General features: G+C 51.8%; 8 protein-coding genes across 10 annotated transcripts; 5 read left to right on the plus strand and 3 right to left on the minus strand.

Annotated features, from left to right (window-relative positions):
* Window positions 1–1685: 1685 nt before the first annotated feature.
* Window positions 1686–2828, plus strand: AAFC00_000132 (uncharacterized protein; the record flags this gene model as incomplete). The annotated part of the gene is made up of 3 exons (XM_069340517.1): window positions 1686–1728; window positions 1779–2627; window positions 2692–2828. The coding sequence occupies 3 exons, from the start codon at window positions 1686–1688 to the stop codon at window positions 2826–2828; spliced, it is 1029 nt and encodes a 342-aa protein (XP_069196331.1).
* Window positions 2829–3561: 733 nt separating this feature from the next.
* On the minus strand, window positions 3562–5101 carry AAFC00_000133 (uncharacterized protein; the record flags this gene model as incomplete). The annotated part of the gene is made up of 7 exons (XM_069340528.1): window positions 3562–4260; window positions 4314–4377; window positions 4434–4503; window positions 4559–4593; window positions 4650–4681; window positions 4882–4995; window positions 5063–5101. The coding sequence occupies 7 exons, from the start codon at window positions 5099–5101 to the stop codon at window positions 3562–3564; spliced, it is 1053 nt and encodes a 350-aa protein (XP_069196332.1).
* Window positions 5102–6322: 1221 nt separating this feature from the next.
* AAFC00_000134 (uncharacterized protein) lies at window positions 6323–6885 on the plus strand (the record flags this gene model as incomplete). Of its 2 annotated transcripts, XM_069340537.1 has the most annotated exons (4): window positions 6323–6523; window positions 6582–6637; window positions 6693–6806; window positions 6864–6885. In XM_069340537.1, 4 exons carry the CDS (start codon window positions 6323–6325, stop codon window positions 6883–6885), a joined length of 393 nt encoding a protein of 130 aa, XP_069196333.1. The 2 variants fall into 2 exon arrangements, with proteins under 2 accessions (XP_069196333.1, XP_069196334.1); XM_069340538.1 differs by lacking the exon at window positions 6864–6885 and having other exon boundaries at window positions 6693–6810.
* Window positions 6886–8861: 1976 nt separating this feature from the next.
* AAFC00_000135 (uncharacterized protein) lies at window positions 8862–10550 on the plus strand (the record flags this gene model as incomplete). Its single annotated transcript, XM_069340549.1, has 1 exon — window positions 8862–10550. The coding sequence occupies one exon, from the start codon at window positions 8862–8864 to the stop codon at window positions 10548–10550; it is 1689 nt and encodes a 562-aa protein (XP_069196335.1).
* Window positions 10551–11524: 974 nt separating this feature from the next.
* Window positions 11525–12917, plus strand: AAFC00_000136 (mitochondrial 37S ribosomal protein mS45; the record flags this gene model as incomplete). 2 transcript variants are annotated; one of them, XM_069340560.1, is made up of 2 exons in its annotated part: window positions 11525–12166; window positions 12375–12917. In XM_069340560.1, the coding sequence occupies 2 exons, from the start codon at window positions 11525–11527 to the stop codon at window positions 12915–12917; spliced, it is 1185 nt and encodes a 394-aa protein (XP_069196336.1). The 2 variants fall into 2 exon arrangements, with proteins under 2 accessions (XP_069196336.1, XP_069196337.1); XM_069347914.1 differs by having other exon boundaries at window positions 11699–12166.
* Window positions 12918–13272: 355 nt separating this feature from the next.
* AAFC00_000137 (uncharacterized protein) lies at window positions 13273–14084 on the minus strand (the record flags this gene model as incomplete). Its single annotated transcript, XM_069340572.1, has 2 exons — window positions 13273–13832; window positions 13934–14084. 2 exons carry the CDS (start codon window positions 14082–14084, stop codon window positions 13273–13275), a joined length of 711 nt encoding a protein of 236 aa, XP_069196338.1.
* A 643-nt stretch (window positions 14085–14727) lies between these two features.
* On the plus strand, window positions 14728–15719 carry AAFC00_000138 (uncharacterized protein; the record flags this gene model as incomplete). Its single annotated transcript, XM_069340582.1, has 2 exons — window positions 14728–14869; window positions 14929–15719. 2 exons carry the CDS (start codon window positions 14728–14730, stop codon window positions 15717–15719), a joined length of 933 nt encoding a protein of 310 aa, XP_069196339.1.
* A 1226-nt stretch (window positions 15720–16945) lies between these two features.
* On the minus strand, window positions 16946–18336 carry AAFC00_000139 (uncharacterized protein; the record flags this gene model as incomplete). The annotated part of the gene is made up of 4 exons (XM_069340594.1): window positions 16946–17125; window positions 17188–17267; window positions 17326–17936; window positions 18284–18336. 4 exons carry the CDS (start codon window positions 18334–18336, stop codon window positions 16946–16948), a joined length of 924 nt encoding a protein of 307 aa, XP_069196340.1.
* Window positions 18337–19244: the final 908 nt, after the last annotated feature.

Here is a 19244-nt window from a genome sequence, read left to right on the forward strand (position 1 = left end):
GTCAACAGTACCGGGCGGAGGTGAGTTCCAAGTCTAGTTATAAGTGATGGATGATGTTGATTAATGTCGTGGGTGAGGGTCGACAGATAGTCCTAAACGACCGACTCTAACAATTGTCCCAAAGCCGAATACAATGCGCCACGAGCACAGTGACGTCGAGGAATCAGGTGCACAGGTCTTCCTTGTAGTGTTGTTCTGGGCTTTCACAGGTGAATCCGTGCTAGCCAAGCTCTTGGTAGGATTTCGTTTTGAAAGGTAAATAATACCTGGGTGAAGAGTGAATGTCGTGGTTGACATGACCACAATCCACGACCATAACAAAGGAAAGGCGGCGGCAACGCGAGCTCGGACCACTGATTGTCCGTTTTAGGAGCAGCTTCACCCTCACTCTCACCTGGGAATAACTTTGTACAAGTGCTTTTGTGTTTAACGCGCATGCTGATGTGCATAATTGCGACATAATAACTTGATCCGAGCTTCTGCCCTACTGTACGGAAACCGACCCCCACGTTTTCGATCTCGGACTGGGCATCTACTTGTACTTACCTACCTTTACCTAAGATCAGGGCACCAAATTAAGGCACTGTACGAGGTGTGCTTTAATTATTCGAGATGCAGCTACTCGACTTATGCATAGAGGATACGACAATGTACCTCGATACGAGGCATACATCAGACATCGGAGATATTGCAATTTGTGAAAATGTACCAGTGGCAGTAGCTTTGTTCTAGAAAGCCCAAAGTCCGAGCAGTGTGACACCACTATCGATTCAGGCAACGGATCCAGGCCGAAGTATGCTGGCGAGAACTGCGGCGATGAAGACCTTACCGAAGAGATGTTGCATTCATCAATGTCGTTGTCGGTTGGTATGATATCATGGTCCACGTCTGTCGCGGTATCTTTTACGAAGAAGATCTAGGGCGAAGCGTATGTAGTAGGAGATGCAGGCTCGAGACAACGATGTGGTTTAGAAGCAACAAAAGGTAAAGTAAGGTAGGACATGGTTCACCTCCCAGCAATGGGTATTTGCAGACGATCGAGCAGCCAAGATACAAGTACAGTACAGGGTCTATGAGGTGTCTACCAAACTGTTTCAGCGGGCGCCCGCATTATTCTTCGTCGGAGATGATCCGAGCTTGTTCGGTGTCGTCCTGTCGTCCCCCTCCAGGACGTTCGGCAATGACTTGAGTTCCAGGTGGGAATCGCTGCTGCATCGCCTTTACTTGTACAAATCTCAAAGGTAAACAACTCGACTTTTCCACCGAGACGGTGCTGTTTCTTTTCTGAGGTCAACGTCATTGCTCAATATTTATTTCTCTTTCCATTCAAACAACCGCTCCTGCTCCTGCTCCTTATACTTTTATACCAATACAGTAAAGTAGATTTGATCTCTCAAACACGTGCACAGCCAGCGCATCCTCTGGGACAGGCTTTTGTCTGGCTGCAGCTACAGTACCTTCCTTGATCATCTCTCTTGTCGTTACTTCAGCTTGACTTCAGTCGCACGCCTTTGTTGTCACTGAACAGAATCTTGTTACTTCTTGCTTGTATCCGCTCCGTTGGGTCGTTCATTTGCCGCAGCTCGCATCCTCCACCTTCCTTCGCTCCCAGACGCCCTTGTTCCGATTTTGTTACATTATACCCCATAACGTTATATCACATCTGCATACCCGCACCTGCCATAATGAGTGCTTCAGGATACGACTCTCCCGCGAGGAACGGCATTGGTTTGTGTCTGCAACCTATCATACAGACAACAATTACTCACAGGACACAGAAACGAGCAAAGCAGTGCCGCTTACCTGTCACGGCCACTCGAGACCAATCACTCACATCTCCTTCTCTTCGCTCCAGAACCCCTCTTCGGCCTCGACGAACCCTCAATATTACCTCATCTCCGCCTGCAAGGACAACAACCCTATGCTCCGTGATGGTTTGACCGGCGATTGGATAGGCACTTTCATCGGCCACAAGGGCGCGGTCTGGTCAGCTCGCTTGAGCGCCTGCGCCTCGCTCGCAGCGACAGGTTCAGCCGACTTCAGCGCAAAAGTCTGGGACACGTTTACCGGCGAGCAGTTCCACTCGCTCTCTCACAACCACATTGTCCGTGCCGTCGCATTCCCCGGAGGCCAAGAGAAGCCCAATGTGCTGGCGACCGGCGGCATGGAGAAGAAGTTGCGCGTGTGGGACTTGACTCGTGCAGGCACAGCCGACGACGATTCCTGGGAAATAGGTCAGGGCGATCACGGCGCGAGCATCAAGAGCATCGTCTGGTCTCATTCGGACAACAACATCCTGACGACCGCCTGCGACGACAGGAAGATCAGATGGTACGACTTGCGCACAAGATCTGCCATCGCTTCGTACGATGTAGAGGGTCAGATAGGGTCCTGCGAGCTCACCACCGACGGCATTGACGGCGCCCCAGAAGGCACCATAAGCGTCGCCGCCGGCAAGAACCTCTACTTCTTCCACGGGGGCCACCCGGGCATGTTGCTCGACCACAAGAAGACGGAGCAGGAAATGTCGTGTGTCGCACTATGTGGCAGTCAGAGGAGATATGTCACGGGAAGCTCGGCCGATACCTTCGTCCGGGTGTGGGATCTCGACACGGCAACAGAACTCGGTAAGAGCAGCAAACATCCTGTCGTGTACCTCTTGAATCAGGAACTAATTTCACTATCACACAGATGTGCGAAAAGGACACCACGGTCCTGTATGGACGACCGCCTTCTCACCCGACGGCAAGCTGCACGCGACCGGTAGCGAGGACGGCACGATCAAGTTATGGAAAGCCACCGCTCAGCCATACGGACTTTGGCGATGAACCCCATAGTGATTTCCCAATATAAAGACACAAGAAAACACCAACACTCACAGAGGTGAGCTAAACTCGCCAGAGTCCGCATCGGGCCTTTTACATGCATCAGCACTCGCAATCATCGCGGAAAAGAAGGCACATTGGCATGGGTGCGAGCAACAAGATCACATCACAGGTTCCCATAACGAACAAGCAGGGAAGGGACTAACAGCGAGGGCAAGGCCGTCAACGGATGGTGTTCGTCAGATCAAACTTGGGGCAAGGCGGGCATCTCTCACATTTGCATTCTCATGTTAAAGAAAAGTCCTGGCTTTTCTTTCCTGTCATACCGCTGCATAACAAATCCCCACACTCCAAAGCACCGAAAAAACATCCTGTTTTGTGTCTCTTGAGATTCGTCTTGCGGGTATGTATACTCGGCAAACAAAACTTCGGATTTGATTGAGACCGCGAAGGAGAAGAAGAAATCGAATTCAAATGATACCCTCATATTTCGTTATTTATTCTGTGCCTCCACGAGTGGAGTGGAGTACAACGTTGGGCTGCATCAGACAGACATCCGACAAGTAAGGTAGTACACATTGCTGTCTCTCGTCTTCTTCTTCTTTTTAAACTCGCAATGTATTTTCATGAGCCTTTTGTATTTGTATTTCAGACATGAATATATATCCTCGAGCATAATCGACAATAACAACCCGAGAAAGTGTGTCGTCTCTTTTCTCAAAGGAAAGAGAATCGCTTACTCAACCATGAGGTCGATGTCGTCGTCCATGGCAGAAGTGGTTCCCGCAGCAGGGTTCTGTGTCTGCGGAGCCGTGGAGATCTGATCGTCTCTTCCTTCGGCCGCTTGACCATCCTCAGCACCTGCGCCGGCGGTGTTGGTCCAGTAGCTGTCCATCTCGGCATCGAGTTCTTCGGCCGTCTTCCTCACTCTTCCCTGGGCGGCGGGTCTTCCCTCTGTGTTCTGCGCGCCTCCGGCTCCCCCTCTGCCGCCTCCTCGTTTGGGTCTTTCCTCACGTCTTGCGCCTGGCGCACGTCCGAATTCGCGGCCACCGCGTCGGCGGGGAGAGCGTGATCCACGGCCGCGTGCACCGGGGACATATCGATCCACGTTCTCGGGCGCGCGTCTGGGGCTGGCGCTGCGGCCTCTTCTTCGACCGCCTCCTCCACGTCGCTCGTCACCCTCTATGCGGTCGAACAGGCTTCGGGTGGGTCTTTCGGCGGTGTCGAAGGGGTTTCTGCTGGGCTTGGTCGATGACCCATTCTGTAGAGACAGACGGAGAGGTTGGCCCATGGCATTGGCGCCGTCGAACTCGCGCATTGCGTCACGCGCATCCTCGGGGTGCACATAGGTGATGAATGCGATTCCTTGCGAGCGATCTGCACGATCATATAGTAATCTTATGTTTTGCACTCGGCCAATGCGGCTGAATAGACCCTGTATGAATGTCAGGAATATGCTTTTTGGCCATATGAATATTGCGAGCATACATTGAGATCATTTTCGGTGAGGTCGTAGTGCAAATTGTCAGCTCTGATGACCTTGGGTGCAACACTGATGGAGTCAGTCATGGTCGTTCAGAGAATAAAGTCTCGATGTGGGGAACATACTCCTCCCTCGACTGTTCAGGGCTGTGGCGCGAATATCGATCGTTCCTTGGTCTCCTTGCTGGGCGTCCAGCTGCACACGTGTAAGCATATATGAAATATGGTCTGCACTTCAGAAGGTTACTGACCATCTTCGTCTTCGTACTTATCGTGGACCCAGTCGCTAGGAGTTGTGTGAGCTGATGTGACCATCTTAGTTGGAAGATGACATGTGCTTACCGATCAATGTCTCTGCCGTTATCTCGGTATGACTGAGGAGGTTGTTGGTCAGCTTCATGTCTTCTGCGGCTTGCCTTGAATTCTCGAATATCATGGATCCCAAAGCTGTTGGTGATGCGAATAGATTGCTGTCGGCCGATCAAGAACACAAGGAGGAGGGAGAAAGAACCTGGTAAAGTGGCAGACATGTCAGCAGTGATGCACATTAATACTACATAATTGTATAGCATACCTTTCTGACGCCATCTCTGGGAAAATCGTCACGGCGAGGAGCACGAGCAGCATCCATTCGAGGCGCTGCGCTGTGGTTGTCGCCTCTGGGCCGTCTACCGCGTCCGCGAGGTGCCTGTTGATAGATCAGCCATGGGTGTCATCAGATGCGCGCCTCCAAGGTATGCGCCAAGAGGACATACATCGCGGGAGTTGATAATCTCGTCAAGGCTGCGATCCATTGTTGCGATTTGGTGGTTGTAGAGAGGGTGGCTGTTACTATGGCTGATTTGGTTGTCTTGCACTTCTACAATGCTGCGAGGTCCTCGAGACGACAGATGTCGACTAAGTAAGAAGACCGGGATTGGCGCTGTTGGGATCCGGGACTGTGAACACAGACGTTGTATCCTTTGAAATTGTAGTGAAATAAGTGGTTTGTAGAAATGCCTTCGTCTGCACGTCCAAGGAGTTCAAGATCGAGGTACAAAGTAGTCAAACAATAATGCTGCTTTACGCTAAAATGACTACCTTGCTGCAAGTGCTTTCTGCTCCACGCTTCCCACTTGCAGTACAGACGGCGCCGCAGCACAATACTGTCCCTTAGGTAATGATCTTAGCATAAAGCTAGCGCATAGCCTGATCTCTGCCGCTGCGCCATGATGTTCTGCTGTGTACAAACATTGCACATGCTCCACTCCATCGTCTCCCGTCTGTGCTCTACTTTGTACAGAACAGGTAGGGCTGGACGCTCTACCTTGCCTTAGTTTCCACATGCAGGTGCAGGTGCTCGCACGTGTAGCCTGTAAGAGTCCCCTCCGCCGGAAACTTTAGTACGGCGCTGATCGTGCTACTACAAGGACCACGGTACTATCGACGGATGGAGATGCAGTCGGAAGAATCGAAGATACTCCGTAGAGAGAAAACACCTTACTTCAAGCAAGTAATAGACAAAGCTCATGGCAGCAAAGGCTCGTCGCAAGAGGTTTGCAGCACAGGCTGAGAAGCCGCATCTGCCCAGGTTTAGCTTCAGCCGACTCCGTCTCTAATACTTCTTATCCGACCTTGACCTCGGAGATTCGGTTCGTACGAACGCTGTTTCCATCATCCGTACTTCTGGTCATTTTGATATCTCCATGGGATTTTCCTCGCACAGTAAACAATCACCATGCACCAACTTCTCTAGGTGTGGTGTGCGAAGCTATTCCATGGTCAGAGGGGAACTTGTACCGATGTAGTTTCGTAATCTGCAAGAAAGCAGGGCATGTGTTCTTGCGAAACTACGTCACACTGCCAGCTTCTGATGATTGCTCTGGCATTGTGCAACATGCATTTAAGATGAGATCGTCAAATACAAAAGAGCACTCTGCCCCTCGCTAGGACAATAGCAAACCATCGCAGTGAACGTGAGTCTAGGTTCCAACAGCAAAATCAGGGCTTTCAAGCAAGAAGAATAAACCGGAATCATGTCCAAATCCAGTGACTTCCCCGTCGTCTTCACCATTGGAGGCTCGTCTCGCCACGAAATTGTCTTCATTAACCCAGGTTTCACCATCGATGATATCAGCAAGAAAGTAGAAGGTCTTGCTTCAACCTCTGTCAACTGCCAAGAACCTCTTGCAAAGTACAAGAAGAAGGGAGAGCCCGAGAAGGTCTCCTCAATCAAGGTACAGCCACTTTCTCCCATGCAATTGCTCAGGATTGTAGCTTAGCTAGCAACTGTAGGTCCGGTGGGCCACCGAGGGTCGCGACACCAGACTCTACCCCAAGCATACCGTCCTGTAAGTTGCACGAACATCAAGTATTCACAATCGCTCCGTGGTCTAATTCGCTTAGGACTGAGGACAACTGCGAGGCCGTCCTTACCCTTGTGGGCCAAAGTGGGGGAAAAGATGTCCTAGACGTCGATATGCAAGGTGCTCCCCCCACCGAAGAAGAAGCCGGCGAGAAGTAGGTCAGGCAGTCTGATCCAACGCCCTTATTTTACCACACTGACATCCAGCATAGTCTCCCTAATCGCACCAAGTAAATGATGTGTAAATGATGGCCACTGATCCTGGTCATCAATCAAAAGTCGCGGGTACGAAAATTCGGTTATCACGATATACGATCGAGAAGTGCAGCGCACTGTGTGTTTCACATCTTGTCGTTGGCGTTGTCGTACAACAATGATTGAAGATATGACTTTTCTGCAGCCCCGCAGCATCTTGTAGCACTTCCATTATGATATGATGATTTTCACGAAATACTAGATCTTCTTGATGCGTCTGCTGCTTAACAGCGCGGTTATTATAACGCCATAACATTAGCCCGCTCCCTCAAATATTGTCTTCATATCCTCTCTTTCGAGGCGGCAAGTCGACCCGTGATGTCCATGACTCATATGTGTACCAGTCATGTTCATGCAATGTTCCGATGTTATCCTTGAGTGATTACAATCAGGATTCACAACGCTCTTGCGCGAGGTGGAAGCCTTGGGCACTCGAATAGACTGTCTCCTTCCTTTTCCAATAACCACAGCGCATGCACTGTAAGCTTGAAAATCCAATGGTTAGGGGTTATCTGCCTGCGATGCGCTGTCAACGAGCACATGTAGACACCTATTCATGCGCCACCAGAGTCCTGTAGATGCATACTTGGATGAGAGTCCAGGCAGTCATTCGCTGGATTCATGCTAGACGACGTAGATACCACGGCATCGTATATTATAAAATAAATGAAACACACTCCATTGCCGCAGACTCGAACACCTGATTAAAGGCCAGTAATGGCGACAGATTCGTGTCTCGACGACGACTTTCACATGCCAAGTCAACGCGCGCTTAGCCGAACAATGGGAGCCAGGGTCACCAGCCAGCCAGCGGCTAGCAAAGTGGGAAATCTGTCCCGAGATGGCAAGTAGGGCGAGACGGGTCAAGGGGAACACGCTTTATTTCCCACAAATCCGGGTAAGGTTGTAGGACTGCCGACTGCTCGGTTGGTCTAGCGCGCGTCGTTCAATAATGTGATTTATTTTCCAACAGTGATACAGTGCCGTCGAAGATGGGCCTATCCAATTGTCTTCCCTGGGCCGGTCAGGGGATAATGCGGCATTTCGCATTCGCCTACCTGATCCTAGCCGTGCTGCGTCCCCCAAGTCTATAGAGGATCCATGGGCTTAGAAGCTTGCTTTCCCCCCGTCAAGCTAGGTGATTGGCCGGGCTGGGAGCTCTAATGCGTCGAGTGAAAATCCAAGAGGCTGCTTCTGCTCTTGATGGTACTGTAGCTGACTGAGGTGCCTGTCTGTACGTTTTCACTTCCGTCCGTGGACATCAGAATTGCCGCCCCTTCCTCTGATCATGGCTCTTACAAAGCCGAGCTGCACGACCGAAAGTGTATGTCAGCGCTCTGTCGCGCCATTCTGGAGACTGTCGTATCTGTAGCGATGCAAGTGGCATCCGGGCCCCCTTGAATGCGGATGAAAGTTAAAGTGGCGCTAAGTCTTAGGGTAGCCAGACTATAGTGTGGAGGAGGTTCGACGGGTGGGCCTTCATCTCATCCCATCTCACCATTCCCCATCCTCCTAACTCTCGCTCTTCGTCATCGCTTCGTCCATATCTATCACATTGCTCTTCGGTCGCCGGACTGCGTAAGCTTGTTATAATTCAACTGATCCAGATATTGTCGCGCTTCGGTATCGACCCCTGATTTGGATATTTTTTTCGGTATTAAGATATCGCACCTTGACTTGCCTATCAGCGTCGCATCCAGGCTCGCCTATCATTTGTGCTCGTCGTCGAACCTGTCCCAACGTCGGTCACTTCACGGATTTATCAATCAATTCGAGGCCACGATACGCTCCACCGAGACTGCTGCATTCGCCTGATCAGGTCAACTCATCGAGGATTGGTGATAGCAAATAGAGTTTCCTGTCGCAACGCGCAATCTCGCGAGTATATCGCGATCGTGTAGCTATCCATCGCCTTTTGCATAACTGTGAACAGTCGCGTGCGCGACGGCTACTCAATGGCTATGGGTGATAGACGTACACTCCAAAACAGTCCTCCCTCGCGACTCATCGGGCTTCCTTCGCTCCATTCCTTTGCATCAGGCTCCACGAATCCAGGCATGAGGCTGGATACATACGCCATAAGTCCCAACGCAATATCGCAGTCCTCGAGCCTATCCCCAACTTTGGAACGTCGCACTCAGGACAGAGCATTCCCTCCGCTGACCCTCAGCAATTCTGATCCTGCTCACATTGGCGGTCAAGCGCGTATCCGGCTCCGCATACCACGTACCCTGGACATCTCGACATTGCGCATGCTTTTATTCTCGGTCGACTACCAGGATTGTTTCATACTCAATAACGATGACAGCACGTCTTGCGCCATGGCCATAGCCACATTCAAGGACATAAGCCAAGCTAGATCTGCGCAAGAAGCCCTCAATGGTAGGCTGATTCCCAACCATGGTGCGAAGATGATCGTGGAGATCCTGAGCGAGGACGAGGATCACCTTGGTTCGCGGCGCATGACTATTGATGGTATCAGTGCCAGGAATAACTCAGTCTCTGCCGCATCCAGTGCTTCCTCGAATAATCACCCTCTGATGCGACCAGGCTCTTCTCGCTACAGCTTCAGTGTCTCGGGCAACAAGGACAGCTCTCCCCCTCTCAGATCCCCGGTAGAGACTTCCCGGATGCAAAGCATATTCGCGTCCACTTCTCCCAATGGCATTTCTGGCAATTCACTACTCAACGAAGATCATGGCGATGACGATGGATTGCTTAATGAGTGTCTCCCGCACGCCCCGAACGGCCATTTCTCCAACCTGCACCGAGGTCTCGACGCAGAGAGCTTCGACTCATCTTTCAGCAACTTGTCGTTGAACACGAGTATGAGTAGCAGCTTCACTTCTCCAACAAGCGAGTCTACCCTGACTTCGCCACGAACATTTTCAGCTGTCCAGTCTCCTACAGGCATTTCCAGTTCAGCGAGTGCGACCACTAACAGTGGCTGGAGCATGGGGCGTCCGAGACAGAGCATGCCTCCCGCCAATCCCGCCGACCAGAACCCTCCTTGCAACACACTCTACGTTGGAAACTTGCCTCCGAATACTCATGAGGAGGAGCTCAAGACGCTTTTCTCGCGCCAGAGAGGATACAGACGACTTTGCTTCCGCACTAAGAATAATGGACCCATGTGCTTCGTTGAGTTTGAAGACATTAACTATGCCGCGCAGACTCTCGACAACTTGTACGGGACAATGTTGACCAACAGCGTCAAGGGAGGCATCAGGCTGAGCTTTTCGAAGAATCCACTGGGAGTTCGTCGTGACCAGAGCTCGCCGAGTTCTCCCATGGGCTCCCAGACTATGTTGAGCGGTCTTAATAATGGTCCGGCCGGGTCCTTTGCTACTGCCAATGGTCCGCCCCCCGGCTTGCCGGCTCCCAACCCACGCGCACCAGCGAGCTTTTCCCACAATGTCGGAGCTCACGCAGGCACAGGGCGAGGGTACCATAATGGCATCACTTCCAGCAGCCAGCCCTTCGCTGCAGCGTCACGTATGCAGCCGGGTGCTGCACCGTACTCTAATGTCCCAGTCAGCAACCAGTTTCCTGGGATGGCTAACGGGCCGCAACATCTTTTCGGCGGCTATCAGAGTCCTATGAGTGGACCATTTGCAGGAGTCACCAACGGACATGTGATCTAGTAGTGCATCGGCAGACTGTCTGCTCATACTATGGCTCACTGGCAAAATCAGCCTTTCTGTCAGATCAAGGCATCTGTGCTACTACACGACAGAGCTGGACTTCTCTGTCTGCCACGGGACTGGGCCTACTTCTGGAATCACGATTGCACGATACTAAGCGTCGCTTAATAATCTTGCAACTTTGACAATTTTTAGTATACATGCAGGGATAGCGGAGGGGGCGTTTTGAGGGTGACAAGAGGATCATTGGCGCAATGGAGGGGTGCGCGGAACACACTTGGCAATATTCGGTGGGTCAGGTTCTGCATTCTGCATAGCAATACCCACGGAGATTTCCCCATGAGCGAGTGTTTTTCGCAGAGTGTTTGGTTTCCCCGAGGGTCACATGTACGTGAACTTTCATTGTTTCGGGGCGCAAGGGAGGTGCACGTTTTTTTTAAATGGACCGAGATCATTTGGTTTTGGTATGGGGTTCTGGGGCATTGTCAAGCAGGAAACACCGAGAAGTTGATATGTTTGGGCTGCGCGCATTCACAGTCATTTGATTCCATCTTGGGAAAGGTCACATCAGAGAGGGGGGGTTCTTTGCCATTGTTTCTTTCTTTGAGCATGTATTTCCACAGCCAGGTGCGACTCACGACGATGGTTCGACATGGAGCTGCGCTGGGAGGGAGGAGTTTGCTGTTCATCATGATTATACAGGGATTATGGATATGGTATAAACATTGATTCTTCCAGGACTGGCATACAGTAACATCCAGAGAGATATAATAATGTGTGATGAATAAAGGACCTTGTCACGTGTACTAGGAGTAGGCAAGTCGGCGCACGGGCCAAGGCAGCTCAAATTTCGGCCGTCGTCTCTAGCAATTGCCTTGCTTGGGTGGACAGATGCTGTCAGCTGCTGCAACAAATTCACTGTCGACCGCGTTTTGTACAACCTATTGTGGCAGTTCCGTCTCACACACATCACGATGCCTCCACGATTAGGGTCCCGCGCCTCACATGTCCAGAGATCTTGTGGACAGTGCCTCCACCAGACAGTATGCAGCGGCAAGCGGAAACCATCGAATGCACGCAACTTCTCTCAGTCCTCGTCACAATCCTTCCAACCGTCGTCTAGACAAGCGACGCGCCTGAGACGAAACATGTTTGCCTGGCTGAATGGACCCGGCCGAGCGTTCCGGGAGCCTCAGCCAATGTCGACAAACTACCTCGGAGCCTACGACAAGATGGGAAAGCTTCGCAGGAACCAGGGCCGAGACATGGACAGTCCGGCGACGTCTGCCGCAGAAGAGGAGGATGTAAAGGACGAGGGCCTCAGCGATGCGGAGAAGCAGGAGTTGAAGGAGAAGCGGAAAGCCGAGCTGGAAGATGCAAAGGCTCAGCAGAACATGCATATCAAACCCACCGCGGCTGACTTCAGGCCGTTTCCCCTGAACTTCAGCTTCAAGAGTGAGCCCGTCTTGAGCGAAGGCCTGCGCGAGGAGTTGTGGAGGCAGGTTGTCGAGCTCAAGCAGAGTGTGGCCACCGTCAGCGCTGTCTTTGGTGTGGACATGCGAAGAGTGGCTGCTGTGGTGAGACTGACGACGGTTGAGAAGGAGTGGGTCGCAAAGGTACGTTGTTTGTCTATTCTTGTTTCCTTTCTCCATTCGTGTCCAATGATGATGAACCAAAAAAAATCGATTAGTCTTTAAGACAAATACATGGTTACAAAATTTACGCATGCGAGCCTCTCTGATTGCACATATCCCTTCCTCAACGCTTTCTCAACTTCTTCTGCGCCATCAACCGCGTGTGACTGACAAGCCATCTACGAAACAGGGTGAGAAACTCGCCACTCCATACGCATCCGCCGTGCTCGCCATGCTTCCCCAAACAAGATGGTCCCCGACAAAGAAAATCTATCCTCACGAATCCATCAACGACCTGCCAGTCCACCCCTGGACCCGTCAACAAATCTTCTACCCGACCTCTGAATCCCGACACTTCACACGTGCCGACGCAGCCAAGGTCTTCTCGCCCACCCTTTTACCGGCAGACGACAGAATCCCTCACCCTGAGCTCGTTCAATTAGAAAGAGAGGCAGCGAATGAAGTCGACCGCGACCAGCGTCTGGCCGCACAGAAAGCCAGAGACGAAAAGGCTCAGAGGGCGCAGCAGGAAAAGGAGCGCAAGCAAGCCGAATGGGAGGCCAAGAACCGCCGCACCGTCGCCGGCCAACGGTGGGACTTCAACTTCACCAACATCAGTGTCGAGGAGGCCGGCAAGGACGGTCGCGGCAGACGCGCTGTCGGCTGGAGATACGGAAACCCGCACAACGACAGGAAGCGCGGCGTCATCAAGATACCCACGAGCGTCGAGTGAGATGGTCTTTGACACTACGCATCGTTGCGGGGGAAAGGAACGTGTATATATATCATGTAGGATAGACGGTCAATGCAACATGAATCAGATGGAACGTCCGTCGTGTGCATCTGGATTGTTATTGACGCTGTTGATTGTCCCTTCTTTGAGAATTACAGAAAGTCGCAAAAGAGGCTTCGGGGTTTCGTATATGCAAGACTATGATATCCATGTAGCGCTAGGCTTAGCATTTACTCGATCTACACTGCCACATGACAGGCACGACGAGCATTGAATGCACGAGAAGGGCAAGTCCCATCTCTACTCTATCCATTCCTCTACCATCTTCAAGAAAACAAGCACACCGCCTACATACCTACCTCGCAGTCCAATCATCAACAACATGCCCCGGCACATCCCTAAGCAAGACATGAACATGATCCACGCCCCGAACACTCTGCAACGCGACCCAATTCTTGAACCAAAGCACATTCTCGCGGCCCTTGCCCTCTCCAAAAAGCGCATCCAGCGGCGTGGCAAAAGTCCGCTGCACGAAATCCTCGATGACACGTCTCGAGGCCGCCGTCACGTCGCCTGAGCTCGCATCTGTCGCGATCGGCGTCTTGCTCCACACGCATAGATGCGTGATGTTGTGGTCGAGACCGTAGGGCCAGTCGTTACGCAGGATGCGGAAGTCGTCGGTGTTCGCGAAGGGAGTGGGGTTTGAGAAGGAGAACTGCGGAGGCTGCTGCTGCTGCTGCTGCTGCTGCTGCTGCTGTTGTTGTTTTTCTTGCTGCTGCAAAGGCGTCCAGTGCAGGCGCTCCTTGACCACGAAGTCCGTGATGCCGCCGTACTGCGCTTTGATCTCTGCCGACCACGCCAGGTAGCGGCGCAGGTCGCTTGGTTTGCGCTTCAGTTCCTCCAAGTGATTGGTGGCTGTTTCTCGTGCGAATCGAAACAGGAATCAGAAAAAAACGCTGGGGAAAGACTGGGAAAAGGGATAGATGGAAAGAAAGAGAGGATAGGAAGTTCAGTACATATTATTTCACTTAGCTCGCTCCATGTCGTCAGGGCGAATTCCGAGTCGGTCATGGAGAGGATCTTCTTGTCGGTTGATGTGAGGGGGAAGGCACTGAAGTCATTGTAGTTCTTGCTGTTGTCCTGGTCGGACTTGGCGATCCCATTCATGGCCAAGATAGAGAGAAGTAGCTCGAGGATGGGGGTGATTGTTATAGTGTGACTACTGTATATGTCGCAAACGATTGCCGCTTTGTGCTTTTCAGAAGGATCGCTGCCACTTTTCAACAATGGTACTGTACAGTCTGTCTATGGAATACAGCACAGTAGACGCAGAGAGGCAGTGACAAGTCGGGTTTAGCAAAACAACAAAACAATGTCGCAGTCAAGGTGTTGAGTAAAGTGGCATTATTGCCAAGGATGGAAAGAATATCCCTTGATACTCAGTGTCAGTACAAGTAAGTACAATGACACAAAGCAAGCTGTCGGTGAAAGCGCCCCGTTTCGAGATAAGCCGCGAATTGGAGTCGTCGGGCCCGCTCCACCCCCCACCCCGCTTGAACAAGAGACAAAAGCCTTGGGTAGGTCGAAGATCGCTTTAGCGAAGATCGGAGCAATGAATACTGTATATGTATATGCTGTGACGCTCGTACATATGGTAGTAGCTTCATAACTGCTGGTTGATTTCCCTTTCCGCCATTGTCCATCTTCTTTTTTCCTGTTTCTTCCTCACAACTCTCTCTTGTCTTCCTCATTGCTCGAGTGGCTTGAAGGAAAGCAGCAGTGCAATTTGTCCCTCCCGCGCTCGCAAAACATGTCGGCCGTTCTGACTGTATACCTTCCCTCGGCAGTCCTCATCGTAGGAACTGCCTTGGTGAAGAAGGAGTACCTGCCTGTTGCGATTGCCATTTCGGCAGCTCTGGCAGGTTACCAATTCCTGTTCAATGGCACTAGCAGTAAGTGAAATCACCCTAAGACAGCGTCTCTCGTCACCATACTGATACATCCAAAACAGAGCCCAAGAAGGTCCTTGATACGGCCAACTTCCAGCTGTTCCCATTGACGGAGAAGACGGTGCTGTCTCACAACACTGCCATCTACCGCTTCGAGCTCCCCAGCGCAAACTCCATCCTCGGTCTTCCCACTGGCCAGCACATTTCCCTCGGCGCCACCCTCCCAGTCACCGACCCCAAGACCGGCGTCACTGCGCAAAAGGAAATCCTCCGCTCTTACACTCCCATCACCGATGACACCACCCCCGGTCACTTTGATCTCCTGGTCAAGAGCTACCCCACCGGAAACATCAGCAAGTTCCTGGCCGAGATGAAGATTGGAGACAAGATGAAGGTCAAGGGCCCCAAGGGAGCCATGTCCTACTCTCCCAACATGGTCAAGCGATTCGGCATGATCGCCGGTGGCACCGGCATCACGCCGATGCTTCAGATCACCAAGGCCATCATCCGCGGACGCAGCAGCGGCGACAAGACCGAGGTCGACCTGATCTTTGCGAATGTCAACCCAGAGGACATCTTGCTCAAGGACGAGCTCGACCAGCTGGCCGCGCAGGACAAGGGCTTCAGGGTCCACTATGTCCTCAACAACCCTCCCGAGGGCTGGACCGGCGGCGTGGGTTTCGTCACTGCGGATATGATCAAGGAACGCCTTCCCGCGCCTTCTCCTGACATGAAGCTTCTCGTCTGCGGTCCTCCTCCCATGGTGTCGGCCATGAAGAAGGCTGCCGAGGGTCTCGGTTACAACAAGGCCAGACCTGTCAGCAAGCTCGACGACCAGGTCTTCTGCTTTTAAAGAATCCGCGAACACTTTATTGCCTCGTGCGTTCTCTAGCAAACACCGTCACCGTAATATGAGACGAACCAAAAACCCCCACTATTGGCAATGCTTCGGTATGGACAGTACATTAGGGTTTGGACGCTCAGGGCGGGAAAAGTCTCGCGAGAAACTCGGAGTTGTTCTTCTCAACGGACGAATCAGGCAAGCACAGCGATCACGGCGATTAAATGCAGCTAGCAAATGATTGTGCTGCTGCTGTAGACGGACATGATTGGCACGAATGAGAGGACACCATTTGGGCATGGATGAATATAGCAAAAGGAATAGAGACGTCAGAAATGAGGAGAATAAAAACATTGACAAAGACCATACCTGCGTATATACATAGAAAATATCTCTCGACCGAGACGTGATTGTCGCACGCATACTGTAGTCAGTCACCTAGTACTCGCAGACAAGCAAAAGATATCTCCCATGAACATCGTCATGTCAGACCACGAATCCCGAAACTTTTTCTACCTGAGTTGATCGCACACACGAAGAAGCCAAAGTGGCAGCTATACGTATCCAAAGTAATGCAAGCGATATCTCCCTCCCTCGGCACATGGAAACACAGACACCGGACTCGATCACCACCCCATAAACTTTCTTCCCAGATCACAAGGAAGCTGACAAAAGAGCAAGTATAGACTTGGAGTAAGCGAAGGGTGACATACAATAATGTCATGCAGGTCCATAGCTTTGTACAATTGATGGAAAGAGACGAAGGATTCCGTCCGGGAGGCGATTATTGTCGCGAAGGAAGAGGGCGCGGAGACGTTGGACGAGATAAGACACGGTAGCTTGTGAGAGAGATAAAGGGGGAACATCAGATGGTCGATTTGTCTATGCTACATACAAGAGAGTTTTTCGAAACGAAAAGCGAAGAAGAGGAAAAAAAAAAAGACGAAACAGGAAAGAACGGTTTCTCGCATACCGCCCCCTGATAACGCAGCAAAGCGGTATTTCTCAAGAGAACCCGATGAGGGAAGGGGGAATAAATCGAGCATTTTCTTTCTGCGATTCTTTCTTCATTTCAACATTTCTTTTCTTGCTCTCTTGTGCCGAAAAGAAAGACGGGAAAAAAGAAGAGGGTCTCGGGGAGGGGAGTATATACACGGGCAGCAGAAACAGACACGTGCCTTCGTCCTCTTCTTTTTCTTCTTTTTTTCTTCTCTCTTTTTTCTCCTTGCTTCCTTCCCTTACTCTTCGGAAGCAGCGGCACCGGTGATGATCTCGACCAACTCGCCGGTAATGACGGCCTGTCTGGTACGGTTGAAAAGAATCTGGAACCTGTTGATCATGTCTCCTGCGTTCTTGGAGGCGTTGTCCATGGCGTTGCGACGTGCAGATTGCTCGCAAGCGTGGCCTTCGGCAAGAGCCTGTGGTAAACATTGTTAGTCACACGGTTTTTGCATACTTCGCAAAGCGCTTGTCCACTTACCCAGAAGAGACCGTTGGCGAGGGCGTACTCCTGGAGGTTGCCGAGGATGGAGTCGTCAACCTCGAAGTTGGAGAAGTTGGCTATCGAAACATATGTCAGCATCAATTACAGCGAAAGGAGAAGGGGGGAGAAACGTACGGGAAGCGGCGATTGCCTCGGCGCTGAAGGCGTCGATGATGGTGGGCTCGTAGCTCTGGGCGTTGACGAACTTGTTGTACATGATCTTGACGCCGGCGTAGTCGCCAGAGTTGGCGATAAGAGTGACCTGGTCGGCGATGGCGCTGGCATCGGCAAAGGTGGGAATGTCCTTGCCGAAGTTGGAGAAGCTGAGCTTGATGCTCTTGGGGCTGCTTCTGCTGAGCTGGGCCTTGCACTTCTCTCCGACGATGACGAGGTCGTAGTTGGCGTTGGGCTCGTTGAAGAGCTTGCGGGTGGCACGAGAGAGACCGGAGTGGATACCACCGCAGAGGCCCTTGTCGGAAGAGCAGATGACGAGGAGCTGCTTCTTGCCCTCGGCGTCAGTGACCTTGGTCTCGGCCTCGTCGAAGACCTGGTTGGAGGTCTGTCCGTAGGAGCGGGACTCGGTCATGGCACGCTGGGCGCGGGTGAGCTTGGTCGAGGCGACAATCTTCATGGTCTTGGTGATCTTCTCGATGTTGCGAATGGACTTGAGACGGTCCTCGATCTCGCGGAGGGTGGCATAGTTGGCCGATGCCGATGCGGTCATCGAGGGAGCAGCAGCAGTGGGTCTGTCAAAAAGGTCATGGTGAGCGTCAAGGATCAATTGGAGTCAACAGCGTGCTTTCTTGCTCTTTCTCGTGCATCTGCTATGCTGTCGTCTGTCGCTCTTCTGTTCCGTCTCTTGATTCTGATATCCTCGTGACCGCATATTCTCGTTCCGCCTTCCCGGCTCTCTTACTTCCGCCATCTTGCTCGTCATCCAAACATCCGTCTCTTGCACCAGGCCACGGAACGTCTCTATTCTTTTTCCGGCACCAGAGAAGTGACACAGCGACGAAGAGCGACACAGAACAAGACATGGCGACACACGAGAGAAGATTGTCGGAATGGTGTCGGACTGGCGGATGCGGCATACCTGAGTGCTTGGGCACCGGCCCTGGCGGCGGGACGAACAGCTCTGGACAGCATCGTGTATAGCTCAAGCCGAAAAGAGCACGAAAATGACGAGGAGAAGGAGGGGAGAGTGGGAGAGATTGGTGTCAAGGTCAATTGGACTTGATGGCGTCTCAATTCAATTCAATCCACGACGAGAGCACCGCAAGCTTCACACACACCAAGAGTCCCATACCCTGCGCTGAGTCTTGGCACGAGAGAGCCTGCTCCTTCCTCCTTCCTCCTTCTTCCTCCTTCCTCCTTCCTCGCCTTCGCTGCTCTCTGTCGCGTTCTTGCCCGAATCTCCCGTCGGTTCTTCCCGCTCTGGCAAACGGTCTGAGCTCTACCACTGTTCCACATTATACCACAGAGACAACCTCCTGCAAGTACTTGCCGTCACGTAGAAATACCGTAATTATTGTACTTAAATACTGTACACTGATAATCGCAGTGCATCTTAGCGTCGATGTCAGGTACGATGTGTGGATAGACTTTGTGCTGTACTCTACCTTAGTTAGTATCAACGGACAGTGTGGGACGGACTCTTGTCTCTCTCGACTCTTGTCTCTTTACGTCTTTCCTGTCTCTGAGTGTGCATCTCCTTTACTCTCTATTTGCTTTTTCCTTCTTCCTCGACCCCCTCCGTAGCTCTTGCTCCTCTCGTCATCCTGACTCTTCCCGAACCTCGGTTTCATTTCTTCGTCTCCTGCATCCAATCGTTATCATCTCTGCACTTCCGAAGTTCCGGGAAGTTCACTTGTTCTCGAACTTATCCTCGAGCTTCTTCCGCTCCTGTGCCTCGCGTCTTCCTCAGCCGCGTCGAGTCGCAAATCTCTCGACTGCTTGCGCCACTTGGTCTGCGTCGCGCCAGTCAACAGGCAGACGCGATCACTTTTCATTTGCAACTGCTCGCAAGCCTTGGCCTTTCATCGACATTGATAAAT

Source organism: Neodothiora populina (genome assembly GCF_041146345.1).
Source record: "Neodothiora populina strain CPC 39397 chromosome Unknown canker_contig_1, whole genome shotgun sequence".
Classification (NCBI taxonomy): Eukaryota; Fungi; Ascomycota; class Dothideomycetes; order Dothideales; family Dothioraceae; genus Neodothiora; species Neodothiora populina.